Source organism: Apus apus, chromosome 2 (genome assembly GCF_020740795.1).
Source record: "Apus apus isolate bApuApu2 chromosome 2, bApuApu2.pri.cur, whole genome shotgun sequence".
In the NCBI taxonomy this organism is placed as follows: domain Eukaryota; kingdom Metazoa; phylum Chordata; class Aves; order Apodiformes; family Apodidae; genus Apus; species Apus apus.
Genome location: NC_067283.1, coordinates 64,124,883 through 64,145,170, shown reverse-complemented (window position 1 = coordinate 64,145,170; position 20,288 = coordinate 64,124,883). Strand labels below are relative to the sequence as shown.

General features: G+C 41.6%; 1 protein-coding gene across 2 annotated transcripts in view; it reads left to right on the top strand.

Moving 5' to 3' along the window:
* The first annotated feature begins 6,106 nt into the window (after positions 1-6,106).
* RANBP9 (RAN binding protein 9) overlaps positions 6,107-20,288 on the top strand; it is a 38,047-nt gene continuing 23,865 nt past the window's right edge. The window contains exons 1-2 of one of the 2 annotated variants that reach the window (XM_051611888.1): positions 6,107-6,707; positions 15,204-15,315. In XM_051611888.1, coding sequence (XP_051467848.1) covers positions 6,257-6,707; positions 15,204-15,315 — 563 coding nt within the window. In that variant the 5' untranslated portion in view covers positions 6,107-6,256. The remainder of the gene's footprint in view (positions 6,708-15,203; positions 15,316-20,288) is intronic. The other variant, XM_051611886.1, reaches the window with a different exon arrangement.

The following is a 20,288-nucleotide window of genomic DNA, read 5'->3' as shown; positions in this document are numbered from 1 at the left end:
CAAGAGAAAACTGTTAGCTTATCAGTCACAGGAGGTTTTAAGAAGAGTTTAAGCAAGTGCCTAGCAGGAATGCTCATGGGGTAGCTGGTCTAGCCACGGAGGGTGGAGTAGGTCAGATAACCTCTGTCTGTCTCAGCACTTTGATTCCTAGAAAGGAAAACTGGCTTTATTATTAAGACATTTCCAAGTGGAGTGGTACCATGTAGCTGTAGCGAATCAGTGACAATGCTGCAGCTTTTGTAAAGATTTCCATATCATACTCAACAGCATCCTCACACAGGTAAGTTCATAAGGTAATTTAAAAGAATTTCCCAAGTAGATAAGGTTCAGTAATTTTTAAGCTGATTAAATATTGTTGATGACAGAGGTTAGCATAGGTGTGGTTAGGCAAACAACAATAATTGCTGATCATAATAATACGTACTAGAACAGGAAGCTACTCTTCCTCCAAGCTTCTGAGCATATACATTGCAATCATGACAGCACATATAATAGCAAGTTAATCTTAAAAAATCACCTGCAAAATCATGACTTTGAAATATTTTAATCGCTGTGTCATGCAAGTATTCTCCAAAGTTACTGTAACTGAACACAGTTAGAAAAATACTTTCCATTTTGTCAGACGGTGTGCTCTGTAGCGCATGTTTTTGTACTCATAAAATAAAAGGAGGCAACTGACCTTACATCCTACAAGCTTCTGGTATATTTCGTATATTCCATAAAGTGTAACAGATATCAGTCCTGTACAGTAAAATACTGCTATCTAGCAAGGGCAGCAGATTTTCAGGATTTCGGATTTCAGTAGATACTCAGGTTTCATGCTAACCTCTTCCCCTGGAACAGATTTCCCTGAAAAGCAGCAAACTACGGATTGGCAGTAGGACTGGGAGCATCTACAGTAACTGAAAATTATTGAAACCCAGTGTCTTCACCTGACCCTGAAGTCCAGTTAAAATCTGCTTCTGCCACAAAGATGAGCATGCAGAACATTTCAATTTGTAGGTATGAGAGATGCAGACAGGAAAAAATAGTTTCTCATATGTAAACATCTATTTTACTTAAGAGCCAAGTGAGCTAAAGAAAAAAGCACGATGAAACTCCATCTGTGTGCAATTCCTGCAGCCTTACTCATCTCACTTCCTGATTCTCCTTTTTGGCCTCCTTTTCCCTTCGGGCCCTCCCACCCCTATAAACACCATAACAATAATTATCCCGTCAGCAGAGACTTAAACATTCTTGACATCCAAACATCTAACAAGTACAGGACATTTCACAAAGGCCTAGCCTGGCTTTCAAGAAGTGGGTCAGCTTGACACATCCCATGTGTTTCTGAAAGCCTGCAGTCTTTGAGCTTGCTCATCTATGGTAATGGGCACCCTACCAATGCACAGACTGGAAACAAAACACTGCCGGGTTTGCCAGGGAACTTTAAAATGTTTACCCAAAGTGCCTAACTTGTAAATTTCCATCCTAAACATTACATAGAGGATGTCTGTGGAGAACGGCCTGCCACACAGCAGTTTCCAAACTCGGCAGTTCTGTGACCCACCTGCCTGTCATTAGTTCCAAGGGTCCTGGAACTCATCCAGCCTCTTGCAGGAGGCAGGCGGCTGATGGGCCAGGGCAAGGGGAACAGGAGCAGAGAGTGCTTCAGCCCTTTAGTCCAAGGAGGCTGGATGATCAGCTCTTCTCTCATTTCATCTTTTCCCATCCTTTAACCTCTCTTCAGTTGGTTACGTAACACAAAGGGATTTTTTAGTCCAGGCTGATCTGCCCACAAAACCTCTTTTAGTGTAGAAATTCTGGCCACTGTGGGTTTTTTTTTTTGTTTGCCTTGGTTTGGTTGCGTGTTTTTTTTTTTTCCACTCAGTCTTCAATGGTTTTTCTTGTATTTAAACATTTAAATAATGCCAACTTGCTTCCACCCTCAGCAGAAATTCATGGTAACTCGGAAACGGATCCTGACCCAATTAGAGAATCACTTCTCTAATAGTGCTGTGGTTTGGTACCTGTTTACACAAAAGGAATAAACAACTGTGTCTCATCCTAGTCTCTATCCTGCCCCCACATACATTTGTCTTGAGAATAAAACACATTCTATTCAGATTGGAGGGCATTTTATTTCTGTGCTCATTTTTACATGTTAGGATACAATGCTTGTAGAGTAGCCCAGACAACAGTGACTATAAAAATCTTCTATATGTGATCTAATCTGATTAACAGTTTTTTAAGCTGCTTTTTAATACCGGACAAAAACTCCCATCCTATGCACCAGAAAATGGTAACAAATAATTGTTCTTCAGGATGGAAAGAAGATATGGTAAAGAGTTATGACTAATAACTTTGGGGAAAAAAGCATGAAGTTATCTATGAGTAAACTTTAAAATCATCAACAAAATGAAAAAAACAAACAAACAAACCCCCCCAAAAAAAACCCCAACAACAAAGACCACAGAGATTAGATTTGGAAAGATTTTATACAAAAGAGTGGATCATGGTTCTATAAAACTTGGGGTCCCCACAGATCACAGTGCCCATGTATATACCAGAAAGGTAGGAACAGAATAGAGAACAAGCCTGTTCCCACTATGTATACACACTGGCGTTCAAGTACCAAAACTAAACATATATATATATATATCTCCCTGTATATTGCTTTTTATAAATATAAATATATATAAAAATACCACAGCTGAAGCACTGGCAAACAAGAGAAATTTCTAATCACTCTTGGCGTAAGACAGGTATAGATGACTCATACATCACAACTATTTCTATTAGCGGATTGCTCAGTTTAATAAAAGCAGAAGCACCGTGTTACGTGTGAGCAGCAATACAGTAATACTGTAAATTGCAACTTGATTACCATTCGATTCAACCAAGTTAATAGCTGATGATGGCCTGTAATTAATGCGTGATTCATTTTGGCAAGTCTTTCATTTGTCAGTTCATCAAGCCTATCCTATATATGAGCAATTAAATTAGCAGGAAAAAAAATAGTCCAAATAGCAAAGGGCTCAGCAAAAAAATCCTCCAGGTAGTTTGAAGAGATCTGCCCTTAACATTGAAATATCGCAGCCTACTTCTTAGTGGTTTTCTTTTCTTATTAGGACCAGTAATTTAGCACAGTAGGTACAACAGTAAGTTGTAATTTCCAAGCAGCTTTTCGAAGCAGGGAAAATTAATTCCAAAACAGTTACGAAGAAACTATGCATTGGAAAAACTTAACAACGGGAAATACTAAACAAAGAACAGCAGTTACCATCACTACAAATGGGAGATATTAGATTTCAGAGAGAAAGTGGCTGGAAATTTGTCAGGCTGACAGCCATAGGACATGTACTAAATTCATGTGTTTCTAGGAGGCTTGGTCCTACAGGGTGGACAAAGCACACACACACAGACTCCCAAGGAGAATCCTGCCTCTGTTTCTTGACGACAGCCAGAACGCGATTGGCATCACTGGCACAGATGGCCACAGAGCACTTACTCACTCTTCACAAAAACACAGGGAGTAGCCAGCACAGGATCCAGGAGTTAAATTAACCTTGGCAACATCGAGGCCAATGCAGCACACTCTGTTGTGAGAAGAGTACGTGCTTGTGTGATCAGGAGAGCTTTATTCTTACCACTGCTGCCTGGACTGTGTCAGTTTGGGGCTGCTCTCCCCTCTCCTCTGGCTCTGGGCTCCCTGAAGAGAGACAATGGGCAAGCTGGGTCCTGAGCGACGGAGGGAACTGAGCACCTGCACTCATGTTAAAACCTCTGTCTGACAAGTTGACACCCTGCTGATATGTCCAAGAGGATGGCAAACAAATATCCTCAGCTGCTGGAATGCTTAGATTGCATAGATTGTATTTTCTTTGGTTGAAACTGTCACTGTAAGTAAATGTAAATACAAAGCAAGCATGCAGAAGAAAATCTCTGCATAGAAATTAGGCCTAACTAGGCTTTCCTGCAAATTAAAATAATTTCTGGCTGTTTCATCTATTGAAATTCCTTGAAAATGTAAATAATAATAATAAAAAAAAAGCCCCACCCAAAACCTAAAGACGTTTTGGTGGACTAGTTCATGGTTTGCAAGTGTTTCAAAAAGCATTTGATTAAATCCCTGAGCCAGAAATGACTCAAGCAGCTAAGTAATCACTAGGCAAGAAGAAATGTACTATCACAGCTCAGAAACTGGAAATGGAAAACAAAGAGCAGAATTCAACAAGTTTCTGCAATGGCAGAAGGTTAAGGACAGCCTACTTCAGGGCTCTGTAGCAAACCTCCTATTGCTGCTGCATTTACCACCCCTCTAGAAAGAGGACTGCATTGTGAGATCGTAAAACCCGCAGCTGTCACCATGATTTCAGTTCAGCAAGACAAGGAGGGACTGTGGTGATGAGGAAGTCCTAAAGAAACAGAATGGATCACGTAACGGTGAGTTAAGTTAAATACTGAAACTGCAAAACAAGGCACATTAAGAGAGGAACACAAGTACCGCATCTAAATCTCACACATTGCAAGTCATTTACGTCAACTGAGAAGCAGAAACTGGGCCTTAATGTAAATATCTGTGTGCTCTCTCTAATCCCCAAGAAGCTGTAGTCAGAAAACAAGCTACTAGAATACAGGAGAAATAAAATACTGGTTAATATCAAGTATTAGAATACCTCTACATAAAGGCATTTCTTTTCTCCTCTGGCATAGGCTACTGTATTTTCTTACCTTTGAAAAAGTGACGTGGATGAGTCTGTTTGTGGGCACATTTGGGGAAAAGGCCTCTATAAAAACCAACATTTTGATAGGTTTGGATGATTTATCATAAGAAGGCGGTAAATGACAGGATAAAAGTGAGGAGGGTAGGGAATAATGTCAAGAATAAAGCGCAAAATATCGGCTCTCCTGCCTTACTGTACAAGAAGCAGGAACTTGATGGTGGTAACCTCAGAATGGGTGATGTATTTTCCCACGAATGCTAAGCGAGCCGCGACTCTGCAAGTAGCTATGGCGAAAAAATGGAAACCCAGGAAGAGGTAAGACACATCTACCCTCACAAACGCAGGAAACATATCCCCTGAAGTTTACGTTAACCAAATACTACTAAACTTCATGGTTCTCAACAACTTCTCGATTCGAGAGAGCAAACTTGGACCCAGGGGGGAGACAGCAGCAGGTACGACAGGCGCTACGTCACGGGGCAGGCTCACGCGACGGGATGTGTCGGTGACTATGAGGTGAGAAATGTTTTGCTCCTCACAAGCCCTGGGGAGTGTCACACCTGCATGACCTCACCGGCCGTTTCGCACAGGTGAAGCGTAATTAGCCCCCTTTATTTCCGGCTTCTGCCCTTGCTCTCCAGCCCGCTGACAGCTGGAGATGGTTTGCGAAGTGCCCGACAGGTTCTAGGCCTGCCTAGAAAACTCCCTCTCTGACGTTTCAAACGTCGCGCCTACCTACCCCTCCGAGAACGAGCAACGGAAAAATGAGGAAAAAAAAAAAAAAGCGAACCCCACACACCCCCTCCCCCCCCCCCCCCCGTTCTGCTCCCCCGGTCCCTGCCGGCGTAGGCGCTCCCAGGCCTTCCCGCTCCCCTTCCCGGCGGCACTCACCCCTCGGCCCCGCGCACCGAGGGGCCCGACCGGCGGCACGGCGGCCTCTCTTCCCCCCCTCCCGCCAGGCACGACGTCTTCCCCCCCCCGCGTCACCGGTGGCGGCACAAACACCCGCTCCCGCCGCGCCCCGCCCTCGCGCCTCGCGCCCCGCGCCCAACCGCCGCGCCTCGCGCCCGCCCCAGGCCCCGCCCCCCCCCCCCCGCGCAGCTGACGCGCCGGGGCTGGACGGAGCGCGCGCGCGCGCGAGAGAGAGAGAGGCGGTGAGACCGGGGGGGGGGGGGTGGGGGGGGCGGGGAGCGAGCGGAGCCTGCCCCGCCGCGGCGCCTGTCGCGCGCTCCCCGCCCGCCTCGCTTCCGCCCGGCGCCGCCGCCGCTCTCCCCGCCTCCCCCGCCGGCCGCACCCGCCACCATCGGGGCAGCCCCGCGGAGTCGCCGCCGCTGCCATCGGCTCCCCCCCTCCCACCCCCCCACCCCCGCATCCCACCCCACCCCCACCCCGCCCCCCTCCCGAGACGCTCCAGCTTGGGGGTGACCCGCCGGCGGCCGCTTGGCTTCCGCAGCGCCCGGGCCTGCCCGTCGCTCCGCCCCGGGCCCGTCCGGTGACAGTCGCGACCGCGGGAGGTGGCGGCGGAGGAGGAGGAGGAGGCCGGAGCCGGGATGTCCGGGCAACAACAACAACAACAGCCGCCGCCGCCGCAGCTCCCCTTGGCGGCCGCCGCTCCCCCGCCGGCGCCGGGGATCCCCTCTGCTGCCGCTTCCAACCCCGGCCCCGCGCCGGCCGCTGCGCTCCTGCTCCACCCGCCGCCGCCGCCGCCGCCGGCCACCGCTGCGCCGCCGCCACCCGCCGGCAGCGGGCCCGCGGCCACGGGGGGCGGCAGCACCGGCCCGGCGCCGGGCCTGTCCGCGGCGAGCGGCGGCAGCGCCCCGGCCCCCTTCCCGCACGGCGACCCGGCCCTGAACGAGCAGGAGAAGGAGCTGAAGCGGCGCCTGAAGAGGCTTTACCCGGCCGTGGACGAGCAGGAGACGCCGCTGCCCCGCTCCTGGAGCCCGAAGGACAAATTCAGTTACATCGGCCTCTCCCAAAACAACCTCCGGGTACACTACAAAGGTGAGGGTCGGCCCGGGCCGCCGCGACCCCCTCCTGCCCCGCCGGGGGTGAGGGGGCCCTCCCTGGGCTGGGGGGGCTGGGGGCAGCGGCCCGACCCCTCCGTCGGGCGGTGGGCACCGGAGCAGCGAGAACAGGAAATCGCACGGGCTCCCTCTCCCCCTTTCTTGCCCTGCGTTGGCTCACAAATTGCCCGCAGCGTGGAGAGGGGTCTTGTTTTTCCTTCTTTTAGCTCGGTCTCCTTTCCCCCCCCCCCCCCCCCCCCCCCCCCGGTTTCTGTCGCGGTGCGGGAGAGAGGGAGGGGGCGAGGGGCCGCCCCCGCCTCCTCCCGCTTCTGGAGTGGGCATTATGTAAACTGTGAGACTTCCTGCATGGATTCAGGTATCACCAGAAGGTTTGGGGCTGAGGCAGGAGAATAAAGGAAAATCGGCATGACGTGTCCTGTTTATGGTAATGAGCCAGAAAAGAAGTGGCTTTTTTTTTTTTTTTTTTTTTTCCTCCCGAGAAGTGTAAGGGTTAAAGTGAGCGAAGAGCAGCAAGCGTTAAGCTATTAAACACGGAAATGACGGGAGGGGAGAGCACAAGAGAAAAACACCATTTATTTTTAAACTGAAAGATGGAATTAAAGTCGCTCGCCTAGCTGTTGTGCAGACTAGAGAGTGATTTGAGGGGAGGAGTAACAATAGGACTTGTATTAATAAAGGTGACTTCACAACTTTGTGTCTAGATGTTTCATAGCTGAAGTTACTGGTTTTCAAAGAAAAGGTAAAAAATCAGAGTAGGCATTTGCATAAAGCAGCTCGAGGCAATAGGAGAAAAACTTGTGTTGATTGTTATGAAATGTCATAAAGCCTCGAAACATAAGCGTACACTCTGACCTGAAGAAACAGACACATCTGGTGTTCTAGGCCCAAGTTGTAAAAGTGTTGTGGATTCAAAACCACTTCTGAGTTGGCTGTGAAGAACTGGATCTTTGGCAGTCTGTAGTCAAATGAGCGTAATGGGACGGGAAAACAACAACCTTGCAGTTACCCTTTCTCAGAGTTTACAGTGGAGAAATTCAAGTGAAATCTCGATAAACATGTTACTGTTTAATCAAAGGAGGAAAACGGCAACACAAACACATGGCAGGATTTGGCTGCCATGAAAGGATTAAATGTACTCCCAGAGACTTTTTTTTTTTTTTTCCAATAGAGAGGCTTTATTAGTACATACAAAATACTCAAAAATGCTAAGTTTAGTGCACCATACAAACGTAAAGGAGGTTGATGACTATCGAGCAGGTTTTGAGTGATTTAAGGATGTGTTCTTTTAGTACTTAACTTTGAATTTCCTGGCTTTTGTTTAGTGTTTTCTGACTTTGTATTTTTAGAATAATTTTGTATTTTCTGGTGCTGTGGTTTTTCTCTTATAAGATCATCATAGCTTTATGGCCATCAAGTCCTTCTGCTTGTTTGTTTTGCTTTGACCAACTCTTTTGCTCATTAACTAGAATTTAGAGATGGAACCTCTCTGTTCTGTCAGTGTAAACGTAGGAGTGCATTTTCAAGGTTTCTTTGTGCTATCTCTGTTTTTTCTCACTTCTTTCCTTTGCCTCACTGTTAAAAAAATTCATTACCTCGAAGAAATTACAAGAGGCTGTTTCTGAAGTATAGATAACATAAGAAATACTGCAGATACCTTACAAGAAGTCGTAAAGCACAGTTACTAGGTTATAATAATAAAATACCTGTACTCTAGATCTTAAATGATAGTAGGTGATGAAGGTTGAAGAGTTCCTAGATTAGCCGAGAGGTCTGTTAACGGGAGAGGTGCCCATATAACATGTATACACTTTTCTTTTTCCTAACTGCAATTTGGGGTGAATGGCCTCTTAAGTGGCCCATCTTTTCTTCCTGGTAATCTAATGAAGGTGGCAATCAGGACAGCCCCATGTCTATGTTACCAGCCTGGCACCTGGAGTTGCTAAATGAGCTAAGCAATGAATGGCATCGGGGCATTCCTACCTGAGAACTGGGAAAAAAAACAACACTAAAACATCTGCTGCCTTTTCTCCCTCCTCGTTCCTCCAGTCCTCAGACTTCGATAAAAGGGAAGAAAATGAGGAGGCTCAGTGACGAGAATGAGAGGAGATAGCAAGTAAGAATGTGCTTAGCACTGTGAAATGTTGTTTCTCCAAATTAGTTGCAAATAGAGTGCTGGAAGAAAGCATTCGAAGTATCTTCTTGTGGAATATTGGCACTTTCTGTGCTTCTGAAGTTATCTAAGTAGTCGTAGGAAGCATGGTGGAGGTTTTTGTTAAAGGGAAATTTGAATTGCACAATGAGCATGGATAAAGATCTTTTGTGTTCTTGACCAAAATACTCAGGGAAGGCAGAAGACAGGTCAGTCCAAAGAAGCCAGCAATCAAAAGCAGTTCTTAGGATTTTCTGTTACTGTAGTATAGTTACCTTGGACACTTAAGCTTTCTCTGCTGCCTCTGTAGATTTCTGGCAGTAGAAACGTTTTTCTGGAGTAATTTCTTCTTGTCTGTGACTGAGAGGAGGCAGAAATGGGTAACATCAGTGCTTTCCTTCCATCCTGAATGTGTTGAGGGTACTGAGGCCTCTGAAAAAAGGGGTGCAGAAAATAATCAGAACAAAAGCTTTTAAAGTAATGTTTTCATATAAAGCTTCATACTTTTAATGTGCTGGTGAATTATGAGGAGTGATTTTTTTTGTGTCTCTGGTTTGTGAGAGGGATGGTGGTACTCTGTGTAATTTTGAAGATACCTTTGATTTTCTTGCATACCAATGGACAACTTGTATGGAAATGTGAGCTGCAGTAGATGTCTCTTTCTACCCCTTGCAGCTGTGATGCTTTGTGTACTGCCTTTCTGGAGCTGAAGCATTTTGCAAACATCCTAAAGAATGTTCAGAAGTCAAAACTAGGCTTTGATCAAGTATGGGGGTTCAAAGAAAGGAGTGCAGGATAACAGCTCTTTAATTTTGTTAGGGGTCAGCAAAACTCAAGGGTCCAGTGCTCTTTTGTGTTATCTCCCAGAATCACAGTGTTCCTTAAAAAAGAAAAGGAAAACATACATAGGGAAGTGGTTTAAGGGAGGATGCATTGACTGGCATCTTGTTTGCCAAACCAGGCTCATTTCTTTAGACAGTGAGCTATTCTGATATACTTTTCCTAATCTAGTGACAGAATTTGTAAGCTTTGTTGAAATCTGGGTGTGAAATATATACATTGGCATCGGTAATACTGTAATATAATAAAGACCATGCCCAGGAGTATTACTGTTCATTAGGGAGATAGACATATATTTCTGTGTTGCTGCCAGTTGCTGTGATGATGATTGAAATCTGACTCTGTGCTAGTGACTGTTGTTTGTAGTATATCTGTGTAAGGGAGACATGAAAAAGACACTTCAGAGAAAAAAATGTTGTTTCACTTAATTGTAGTATTAACAGCTCTAAGCTGTAGGTAAGTGGGAAAGAAAGCATAAAGGGTCACACGAGTGTGTGCTACACTTAAAACAGTTACCACACAAAATATGTAGCTGTTAAGGTGAGACATCTTTAAACATATTCCTGTGTATTTCCAAAATACTCTGAATTACCACGTGGATCCTGTTGAAAAATAGGGATTTCATAAATGCTGTATGTAGTATGAATGTTCCACTAGAGAAGTTCAGTTTCAAGAAAGTGATAATCTATGCTATATAGCATAAGGAGATAAAAATACAGACTCCAAGCAGGTGGTAGCTATGACAGAAACTATATACAGAATTAGGTAAGCAGACTAAATAATTGGTGATAAAATCATGGAAAGTCCTGTAGTAACTTGACTTAGGTTAGTCTTGTGATGATTGTCAAAAAAAAGCTGAGGAAAGTTACGCAATTTTGAGTAAGCTGCATGAACTTTTTCTGATGTGTCACAAGCCAAGAAATCTTAGCCAGGCATTTATTTACAATGCAGTTGCCTTTGAACTGTCTCTAGTGCCAAACTAAAAAAAGCATGAACACCCCCCCCCCCATTTTTCATTGCAAACTATAGAATCCTATTTCTGTAACAAACAGAAGAGGATTCTATAGTAATAGTTCTGTATTGTCATTCAGTGATACAAGGATGGTGTCAATTCTTCTGGAAGGAAAAGCTTCAAGTACATTTATTACAGGATGCTTGGTTTGGACACCTTTGTAGTGCTGAGATGTCTTGCTTTTTTAAATGAGGGAAAAGGTTGAAGTAAAATCACTAATTTGTGCATGTGGCTTGTTTTTTTTCTTTTCTTTTCTTGTCCTAGTGAAACTTTCCTAATGAATTCAACAGAAGATTAGGCCTTGATTATTTTATATTTGGCAGTGTAAGTAAGTCATTGAACCACCTGTTGGAAATTATTGCAATTCAGCTTATGTAAACTTCATTTATGGATTTAAACTGTATAAACATATACAGTTTATACAGTTTATACTGTATAAAGGTAGACACTCCCATAGACTTCTTTTGAACTATTTGCTGCATATGCACTATGCACTTAGATTTATGTTCAAAGATTATATTTTTGAAAGTTGAAATGGCTTCCCCAAAGATGGATTTTATCCAAATAGCCTTTTTTCAAGTAGATGGAATTTAAATTTAGTTAAATTTCAATTTAATTTTCCTAAAGGACTTTTAGTAAAAATAATGTTTAAAAAATAAAATAAAGCTTTACTCCTTAAGCATTGTTGACTCATGGTTATTAAAGACTTTTAATGAAAAGTCAATCAAAAACAATTTGGTAATTTGACTTCCTGATCTGGTTTACAGTGTAAAGGTCAAGCTATCTTTTAGTGAACATAGGGCAGTGTTCATATGATGTACTTCAGGTGTTCGGAATCTCTGATTCAGAAGTTGGGTGTTGAAGTTCGTTTTTATTCACAAGCAAGGAAGTGGGGATTCAGGTTACCAAAGCATGTGGCAGCAGTATATAATGTCAAGTTAATGGGCCACGCAGCTAGTGTCCCATCAGTGACAGAGGCCATGAGTAAGCGCCTACAGAAAAATCTAAAAACATGTTGGACAGATAAGGTCTATCTGTTTTCCTCTCTATTTCCAGCCATTTGAAGCTGAAGGAGATCCTGAGCTGAAGGCAGTTTCTCAGTTAATTTCTGTTCTAGAAGCTTGAAGCTTGCTGAACATCCACTTAAACAGTAGTGTCTGTAATATCCTTTGGTAAGAAATTTTTAAGTTGAACTGTCTGCTCTGTAAAGAGCTCTCTTCCTTGTTTTGAAGCTAGCTGATAACTAGTATCTCTTGACTCCTTATGTACTCCGGAGTAGCTTGGCAGTACTGGAAGTCTCAACTAGCCTGTTAAGGCCATGTAGTGGTATTTGTAATATTTGAAAGTAGTTAACTGCTTGATGCTGTTAGAAATAATAGCTTTATGTAACTGCAAATAAAAGCAGCATGCTCAAGTAGTAAAATGGGATTCATAGGAGATTACATGAAAAGGACAGCAGTTCTAAATTCAGGGTGTCTTCTGTTTTAATAGGATGAAAGTAGTTTTGGGCACTGACTTCCCCCAAGTGTGTTGCTTCACCACATGAAGTATTTGGCAATACTGGTGAGGTGTCCTGTTACTTCTGCCCCTGTGTCGACCTCTTATTTGCAGTGTGACAGCTGTGTATGGCTGTGTTGTAAACTGGATCAGGGAACTGATCTGCTTCTAAAAAATCTGGTAGGTTTCTTAAAGCCTTATCAGCTAATCAATCTGGTTCATGGTATGTCCCTGCAGATAGCTGCCTGGATTACAAAGGGGATTGGAGAAGGGGACTAGTTTCAGGAAGAGGTGCTAATAATACATTAAATTGGTATTGTTTCCAAACAGTTTGTGATTTCATAAATCCTGCTGGATAATGGATGTACGTTTTAAATAATATTTGGCTAGTTCCTCCTACTTCAATCTTCTATGTGGAAGACTTGCCCATATAAGGAGGCTGACTCACATTGAAGCTACGCAGATTGTTAAGTGCATAGATTAACCAGGAGAATTTTGCAGCCTATTTTGAAGTAAAAATCTAAGGACATTGAAAAATAAAGTATCTTTCCTTCTCCAAGCTCGTCACCCTCCTTCCCCCCATCATAATGCATCAATTAATCAAAGCTATCTGAATTTGAGAGTTCTCTTAGGAGTTTAATGTTCTGCCCATAAGGTTTTGGGAGCCTTTTAGCTGAAGGATTTCCACTTGTCATAGAATCATAGAATGTTAGGGGTTGGAAGGGACCTCTATAGAGATCTAGTCCAACCCCCCTGCACCTGCCAGAGCAGGACCACCTAGGACAAGCCACACAAGAATGCATCCAGGCAGGTTTTGAAAGTCTCCAGAGAAGCAGACTCCATGACCTCTCTGGGCAGCCTGTTCCAGTTCTCTGTCACCCTCATGGTAAAGAAGTTTCTCCTCATGTTGAGATGGAACTTCCTCTGTTCTAGCTTGTACCCATTGTTCTTTCTCCTATTACTGGGCACCACCGAAAAGAAACTGCCCCCTTCCTCTTGACACCCACCGTTCAAGTATTTATAGACATAAGATCCCCTCTCAGCCTTCTCAAGACTAAACAGCCCCTGTTCTCTCAGCCTTTCTTCATAGGAGAGATGTTCTAATTTATAGTAGCTAAATAGTAAGCTACCAGCGCTTGAAAACCAAGCAAACTTAGTACTTTGTTACTACCTTGGTTGACACAGCCTGAGGAAATAACTTAAAAGTGGTGAACAATAAAACATGCATGTTGTGTATGAAGGAGTGAATTACTTTTTTTTCCTCATGTTGAGACTTCTGAAAACAAGCAAAAGGTAGGTAATAAGCTTAGTACTGTAAAACCTGTGAGGTTGATTGAAGGATCTTTATGTAAAAAGTTGTGAAATGTTGAAGTGAGGAGTGCATTTGCACCCAGAAAAGTTGTGATGGTTGGTTGTCTTAAGTTAGTAACACAGAGGAGAACAAGTTGCATCAGAAAAACATTGTAGGTTAAAGCTAGTCTGAATGAGTGAAGAGTTTGTGCTGTGCTGGCAAAGTTTTGGGTGCAGATGTGGCCGTGCTGAAATGGAGAGGAGTTCTTGGCTGAATATAAGAGATGGCTGGTACTAGCTCTACAGGTAGATAAGCAATTACTGTTTTATCAACATTACACTGGAGGGATAGAGGTTTGGTAGTGGGGGTCAGGTGTGTCTGATCTTTCTGGCTGGCAATGCTGTCGTTTTCCTGCAGTTTTTTCCTTGCTGTATGACCCAACTAGCTACACGAGACAGGATTGATCTGTGCCTGAGCAGTAATTCCAGTGTTAATGCCACTGGAAAGAGTGTATTTATTTACTTTTTGGCATACACAGGTCAATTGGTATGCAGGTGCAGTAGGCCTTGCTGTCTGGACCAGAAATGGCAGCTGGAGTGCTGTAACCCAAGTGATTCCTACAGCACTCTGGAAATAGTAGTCTTTTCTCATGATGCCTCAGATTCACACGGAGAGTGGGCATGGGATTTGTGTGAATTATTCTTACAGCTATGACAGTCTGTTCCTGGTTGCCATCCTATTAAAATACCTCTTGCCAGGATCCAATAGATTTTCCACCTTGCTATCTTTTTCTCTGTATTAATTTTGTTTTTCTAAACTATGTCCTATGTCCCCATGTGTCTTTCACACAGTAATTGATGGATTTTGGTGTGCCTGGGAGAAATGAACTTGCTTGAACAGGTTGCTGCTAAAACAAGTCATTTGGCTGAAGCCTGCTTCCAAGTTGCCTTTGGAACAAAGAGCTGTAAAGAGGGTGACACATCCAGAAGAGTTAGTCTTAGTAAAGTGCAGCTGGGTCTCATGTTTAGGTTGAAAATGCGTAGAATAGACAAGAGCTGGCATTGGGCATTCTTGTGGCAGAGCTGACTTGTAGTAGGCCTTGCAAGAAAGAGGAGTAAGAGCTGTATTAGCTCAGTTGCAGGCTGTCCTGAAATAACATTCAAAACATGGAAATTTGTTAAAGTTATGTTCTGTATAATGACTGATGTTTATTATAAGGGACATTAAAATTAAAGTATCTTAAGTTGAAGATTCAGAAGCACTGAGCATTAAACTGTTATGTCACGTTTCAAGTCTATAAAAATGAGTAAGCCCTTTGCATTTGACAAATTGTTCAAGTCATAGGTTCTTTCAAAACCACATGGGTTTTTTTTGTCAATTACTCTGCTTACTGTGGTAAAAGCATTTACTAGTTTCTCTTTAATTAATCATAGAACCTCTTAGAGTAGTACATCCAGAACTTCTCATAACGTGCGTAGTTGCAATGCAGGTACCTACAATGGAAACTTAATGTTGGAAGAAAATATTCTAGCATTAAAAGGAGGCTGATTAGAATATTGTATATTGTTTGTTCATTACATAATAAGTATTCTCTTTTGAGTAGTTGGTATGCATACCTTTGACTCATCTTATGCAATTATCTAAAATACTTTTTTGTTGTGTTTTGAATGCAATTGTTTTTCAGGTCATGGAAAAACTCCAAAAGATGCTGCTTCCGTTCGAGCTACACATCCTATACCTGCAGCCTGTGGCATATACTATTTCGAAGTCAAAATTGTCAGTAAGGGAAGAGATGGGTAAGCATTGGGTGCATTATGAATTATTGCTTGAAATGCTGTCTCACGTTGTCTTTCAGTCAACAGATGTCTTTGATATCAAAACTTAGTTTAATATTTTCTACTTTTTTGTCAATTCATTATTAATGAGGTGTTACACTCTGATACTTGGTTGTTTTAAGGAAGATGATGGTGGTATTTATAGTCCACAAATCAGTGTACACAATAAATGCTGTAATAGCATCTTCTAATTTTCTCTTGACAGAGAAATAAGGATTTGGATGACCCTAGTTTGATTCTGCTCTTAACTTTAAAGGTGGTGTTTTCTGATTATATGGCTTTACAGACTTGCACGTGATTTTTAGAAAGGTGTTAGGGTGTGCAGAAGACCAGCTTATCTTCTCAGTGCAGTCTTTTCACGGGTGTCATATCAGTGTTAAAGTGGAAAGTTATTTTTAAGGCTACTTGTTGGTGAACGGTAATAAGAATAAAAGGGAATGTTCTGAATAGGTGCCTGGGCATTACAAAAAGAACAAGACTTGATGAGGGAGTGCAGCTGCTGCTTCCTGGAACCCATCTGAATTATGATACTGTTGAAGTGCAGGAGATACCATGCTTTTAAGACTGCTGAGGCAGATAGAAACTCACCTGGGAAAGTCCTGAAGTGCTAGTGAAATCTTTGCCAGACCACTTTAACTCCTTTTAATTTTTCTCTGCTTTCAATAGAGGTGGTGTTTTAATCCTGACACATTGGTTATGTCAGCTGTCTAGGACTACAGGAGCAATACTTTGTTCCAGTATGCTGTAGTATGTAGTCTGGTTCTGCTTCAAGGTTCCAGTCAGGATTGAATGTCCTAGGTACTGTACAAGCATGTTGCGGATGCATATGTCCTGTTGTGAAAATAAGTGTTGAGAGGAAAGACCTGTGTCATAGCTCTTTGGATGAAATTGAGTACCTTTGGCTTTGTCTTGCTGCTGTTTCTTCCTTTTCCCCAGTGTTCTGTAAGCCTTCCTTAAGTCATAAATGCTATTGAAACTTTTTTATTTTGCTTATAGTATTGCATAGAAGTATTTTGAAAAAACATCCTTTCAATACTGCTGCTGCCTTTTTTGGGGCATTTAAAAATTTGTTATTGGTTCTGTTCTCAACAGTTATCTCTGGGAGATTTCTTTGCTGTGAAAAACTTATGTCTGTAGTTTCTTTTGTCACACTATAGAGACCTAATTATTTTTAAATCTAGATGATAGAAATTAGTGTTTCAAGTAATGTCTTGCCATCAATTTCAGGACCACATTTTGTGGTTTTTTTCATTTCTTAAACACTTCTTAAAATGTTCCTGCTGCTATTAGTTAAGGAGAGGTTCTTACAGTCATTTATTAGTGATGCGTGTCTATTCTTGAGATTTATTTATGCTTGCTTAGTTTTTGTTTTTTTTTTAAATGATGGATTTCAAAAGGTGTCTGTGTGTGTCTCACTGCCTGTTGTGTTGCATCTGGCTTTCTCCAGTTATGTTTTTACCAATTCACTTTTTACTTTTTATTTTTTTCTTATTGGCATTTGGTAATGGGAACAGACTTCAGGAAGACTGTTTCTGTAAAGGACCAGCATGTGACTACTAGGGTCACTTAGGTAAAACACCTCACTGCTGCAAAAGCATCTGTTCTCAAAGCCTGAGCCTAGGTGCAGAGTGCTGTTTAAAATAAGTCCTAGACTACCCATGACAACTCAGTTGTCTATCTGCAAGATCAAGTCCAGGTTTCAACTTTCCTAAAGGTCAATGAACAATTTAATAGTGTTTATTTAGGGTTCTCTTTGGTAGTGGCTTTTACTACTTTTTTAAAATAAAGTCAGCCTGCATTATTTCACCCATGTACTATGTTATATGGGCAAGTCTTAACAGCATTGTTGCTTGTGTGTTACATTTAGCATGACTTGCCTTGAATCATCAAAAACCTTTTACTGAAAACCTAGTTTAGAAGATTTTTTGTGCTATTGTAGCACATGATGGCACTGCTCCTGGAATATGGTCTTGGGTGTCTCCAAGTTGCTGGGCAATCACAAGGATTATTCTCCTCTTCACAACTCATTTTATTACAGGGCATGGATATGGCATTGGCCTCCAGTATGGCATGTTGTAGCTGTCTGTGTGAGAGAGAAGCATTGGTTTTGTCACACTAGTGACCTAGGTCATTGAATTATTGATATATTTGGAGGGTAATAGTCTTGAGTAGGAATCTGAAAGTGCATAACGTGTTGATTTTACAGATGTTTGTGATTATCAACTTCTAGGCGTTACGGACACACTGAGGAAAGCACAAAAGCAGGTTTATTAGCAAGAAATGGATATGGAGGTTGGTGTTGCAGAGCAGATGAGGAGTGAAGTTGTTTCTTGAAACCTCAGTAAAAGGTGATAGGGCTGTGCAGCAGCTGTTGGTAATATATGAGAAAAAGGGAAGTAAGAATTAAGGTTAATGAAAATAATAATGTTGAAATGTCATTCAAACAAAAACTATTTTGGTCTTTGTAGTGTTTGGCATGAAGAATCCTAAGTTTTTTTTCATTGAGCTGCTACAGTACAGATATGTGAAATAATTATCTTAAATATTTTTAAGTTCTTGTTAAAAAGTGCTAACTGGTTGTCATGTTGCTTTGTAAATATTTTTCTGTTGTTCTTTAGTTCTTCAGTTTTCTTCCTTAATTTCATGTCTCATTTTGCAGTTCAAGGACCTCTGTTTACTTATGTTCTCTTTTTATACTCTTTTGCTTTTTTTTGTTTGGCTTCACGTGGAACATTCATGTGGAACAGTGATGTGAACTATTGGAGATAATAACAGTAGATGAGTAATGACTTAAGTATGGGCAAGGGTACCAAGGTGATGATTAGAAAGTATGGTAGGAGGAAGAGTATTAGCTGTAATAAATAATATCTGAATCTCTATTGAAGTCTACGGTTAATTTAAAAATAAATATATATGTGTCAGTTAAAGCAGAGTATTTCAGCAAGTACTGTGAAAAATTATGGCATGATTCAGGAAGCTAAGCATAGTTGTAATTTTAAGATAAACCTTTAAGCTGTTAATTAACACAGCCCTTATTAGTGATTGATCTATCAGAGAAGCAGAAATAATGTATGTAGCTTTTGTTGTGTAATTTCTTCATACAGTACTCTAGGGAATGAGGTAGGCATCGTGTCGCCTTTTGAATACAACTCTAATAGTTTTAGTCTCATCTAAATCTCTAGAATAGCTTAATTAAAGCAAACTACATTGGTGGTACAGAAAAGGAAATGAACAAGGGTGTGCGAAGTCCTGTGGACCTGTTTTTGTGATTTGGAGATGTAAGCCTTAGTCTATAAATCTGCTAGAATACTTACTGTCCCCTTACTTTCCTAAAATTATCACCACGGTGGCCATTCTCTTAGCTAGGTGGGTGTATCCAGATGAGACTTTTTCCAGGCTAGCTCAAATGTTGATCTCAGTTTTCTTACGCTTCTTTTTACTGAATTAATTTGTGCTAGTCTTTTATATACTTGGATCCTTTGGCTTTGTGTAAAGCCATAATTCATCTGTCTTATGGCTGTATAGTTAATATTTTACTTCAGATACTGGCTAACTTTTCCTTCTTTTATACAACTAAGGGTTCTTGCATTGATGCTGCCATGGTTTATATAAATTATGAGTTTAATAGCTCTGTGCTGTTGCTGTGGGCATCTAAATGTTCTTCTAAATGTTCTGCACTAAAATAAAATGTTACTACAGCAAGTAATCAGTATGCTTTTTGATAAGGCTTTAGATACCTCTCAGTTTGTCTGTTTTTTAACACTGACCATATAATCAGTCATATGCTGTTTTGGTAGTATCTTACACATGTTGTGTAAGTGGGTGAGGAAACAAAAAAGTAAAAACTATCCAAACAAAAGAAATACCATGGGAATTAAATTTGAGTTTTCATTACACCCATGCCTGTGGTTCAGCCTTAGCTGTATTAGTGTGCTTGAGGGATATTTGTGAAATACAAATGCTTTGTTGTTTTCAAGAGCATATACATGTAACCCTTTAAGCAGAAACCATATTCTTTTTTTATTGAAGATTATTTCTGTTGCAGTAAGTTGACTTTTCCTTCAGCAATGCCCATTTCCTTGTTCACAACAGAAGGGTGAACCAGAAACAAAATACAGAACATTGTTAGTTGTTAGTTTTGTTTTGTTTGTATTTTTTGTGTACTACTAATCTAATCTTAAAACTGTGCAACCTGAAGACTTATTTTTATAGTTTTCATATGTCCTCAGCAGTTATTTGTAACAATAGCAGGCATTTGTTACAGCAACATGCAAACTTCACTCTGTCTGTGTTTACATCTAAGTATGTCTTGTGGCATTATTAGCAGAGTACTTGAGTATCGAGTAGAATCTGATAAAGCCTGAAGCAGCTTTCTTGCATTAGTGCCTTCATTGGAACTGAAGCAGCTGCACAAAGAGATTGTGTCATGAACCAGCAAGTGTATCTTTTCTTAAACTGTAGCAGTTTTTACCTGAATGTAGAATATCAGACATATGACAGAAATGAACATCAACTAAGTGTGTAAGAGGATTACTTGAGGTTTGTGTTTAACTGGTCAGAAATATGTGGAACTGGAACAAAAGGAGTTTTATTTCTTTGTTGATGTATTTTAGAAATGAAGATCTCTAAATTAAAAAGAAAGTAGAGATAATGCATTTAATTTCTTGGTCCCTGCGTCTTGCAAAGTCTTTTAAGTTATTTCTTTCTTACAAGGTTCATTTGCATGAATACAGTGTATAGATGATGATCTTACTGCAGCCCAGACTTTACAGTATATTATTGTCTATGTAAATACTCTTTTCTGTCAGTGTGGTCCCCAAAAAGGCTTTAGAGCTTAGGGAGAAGTGTCACAAGACAGAATTGTGCAAACTCAGAAAGTAAGCGGAATGTCAGTAAATTGGAATCTTTCCAGGAACACTGTTGGAATCACAAGC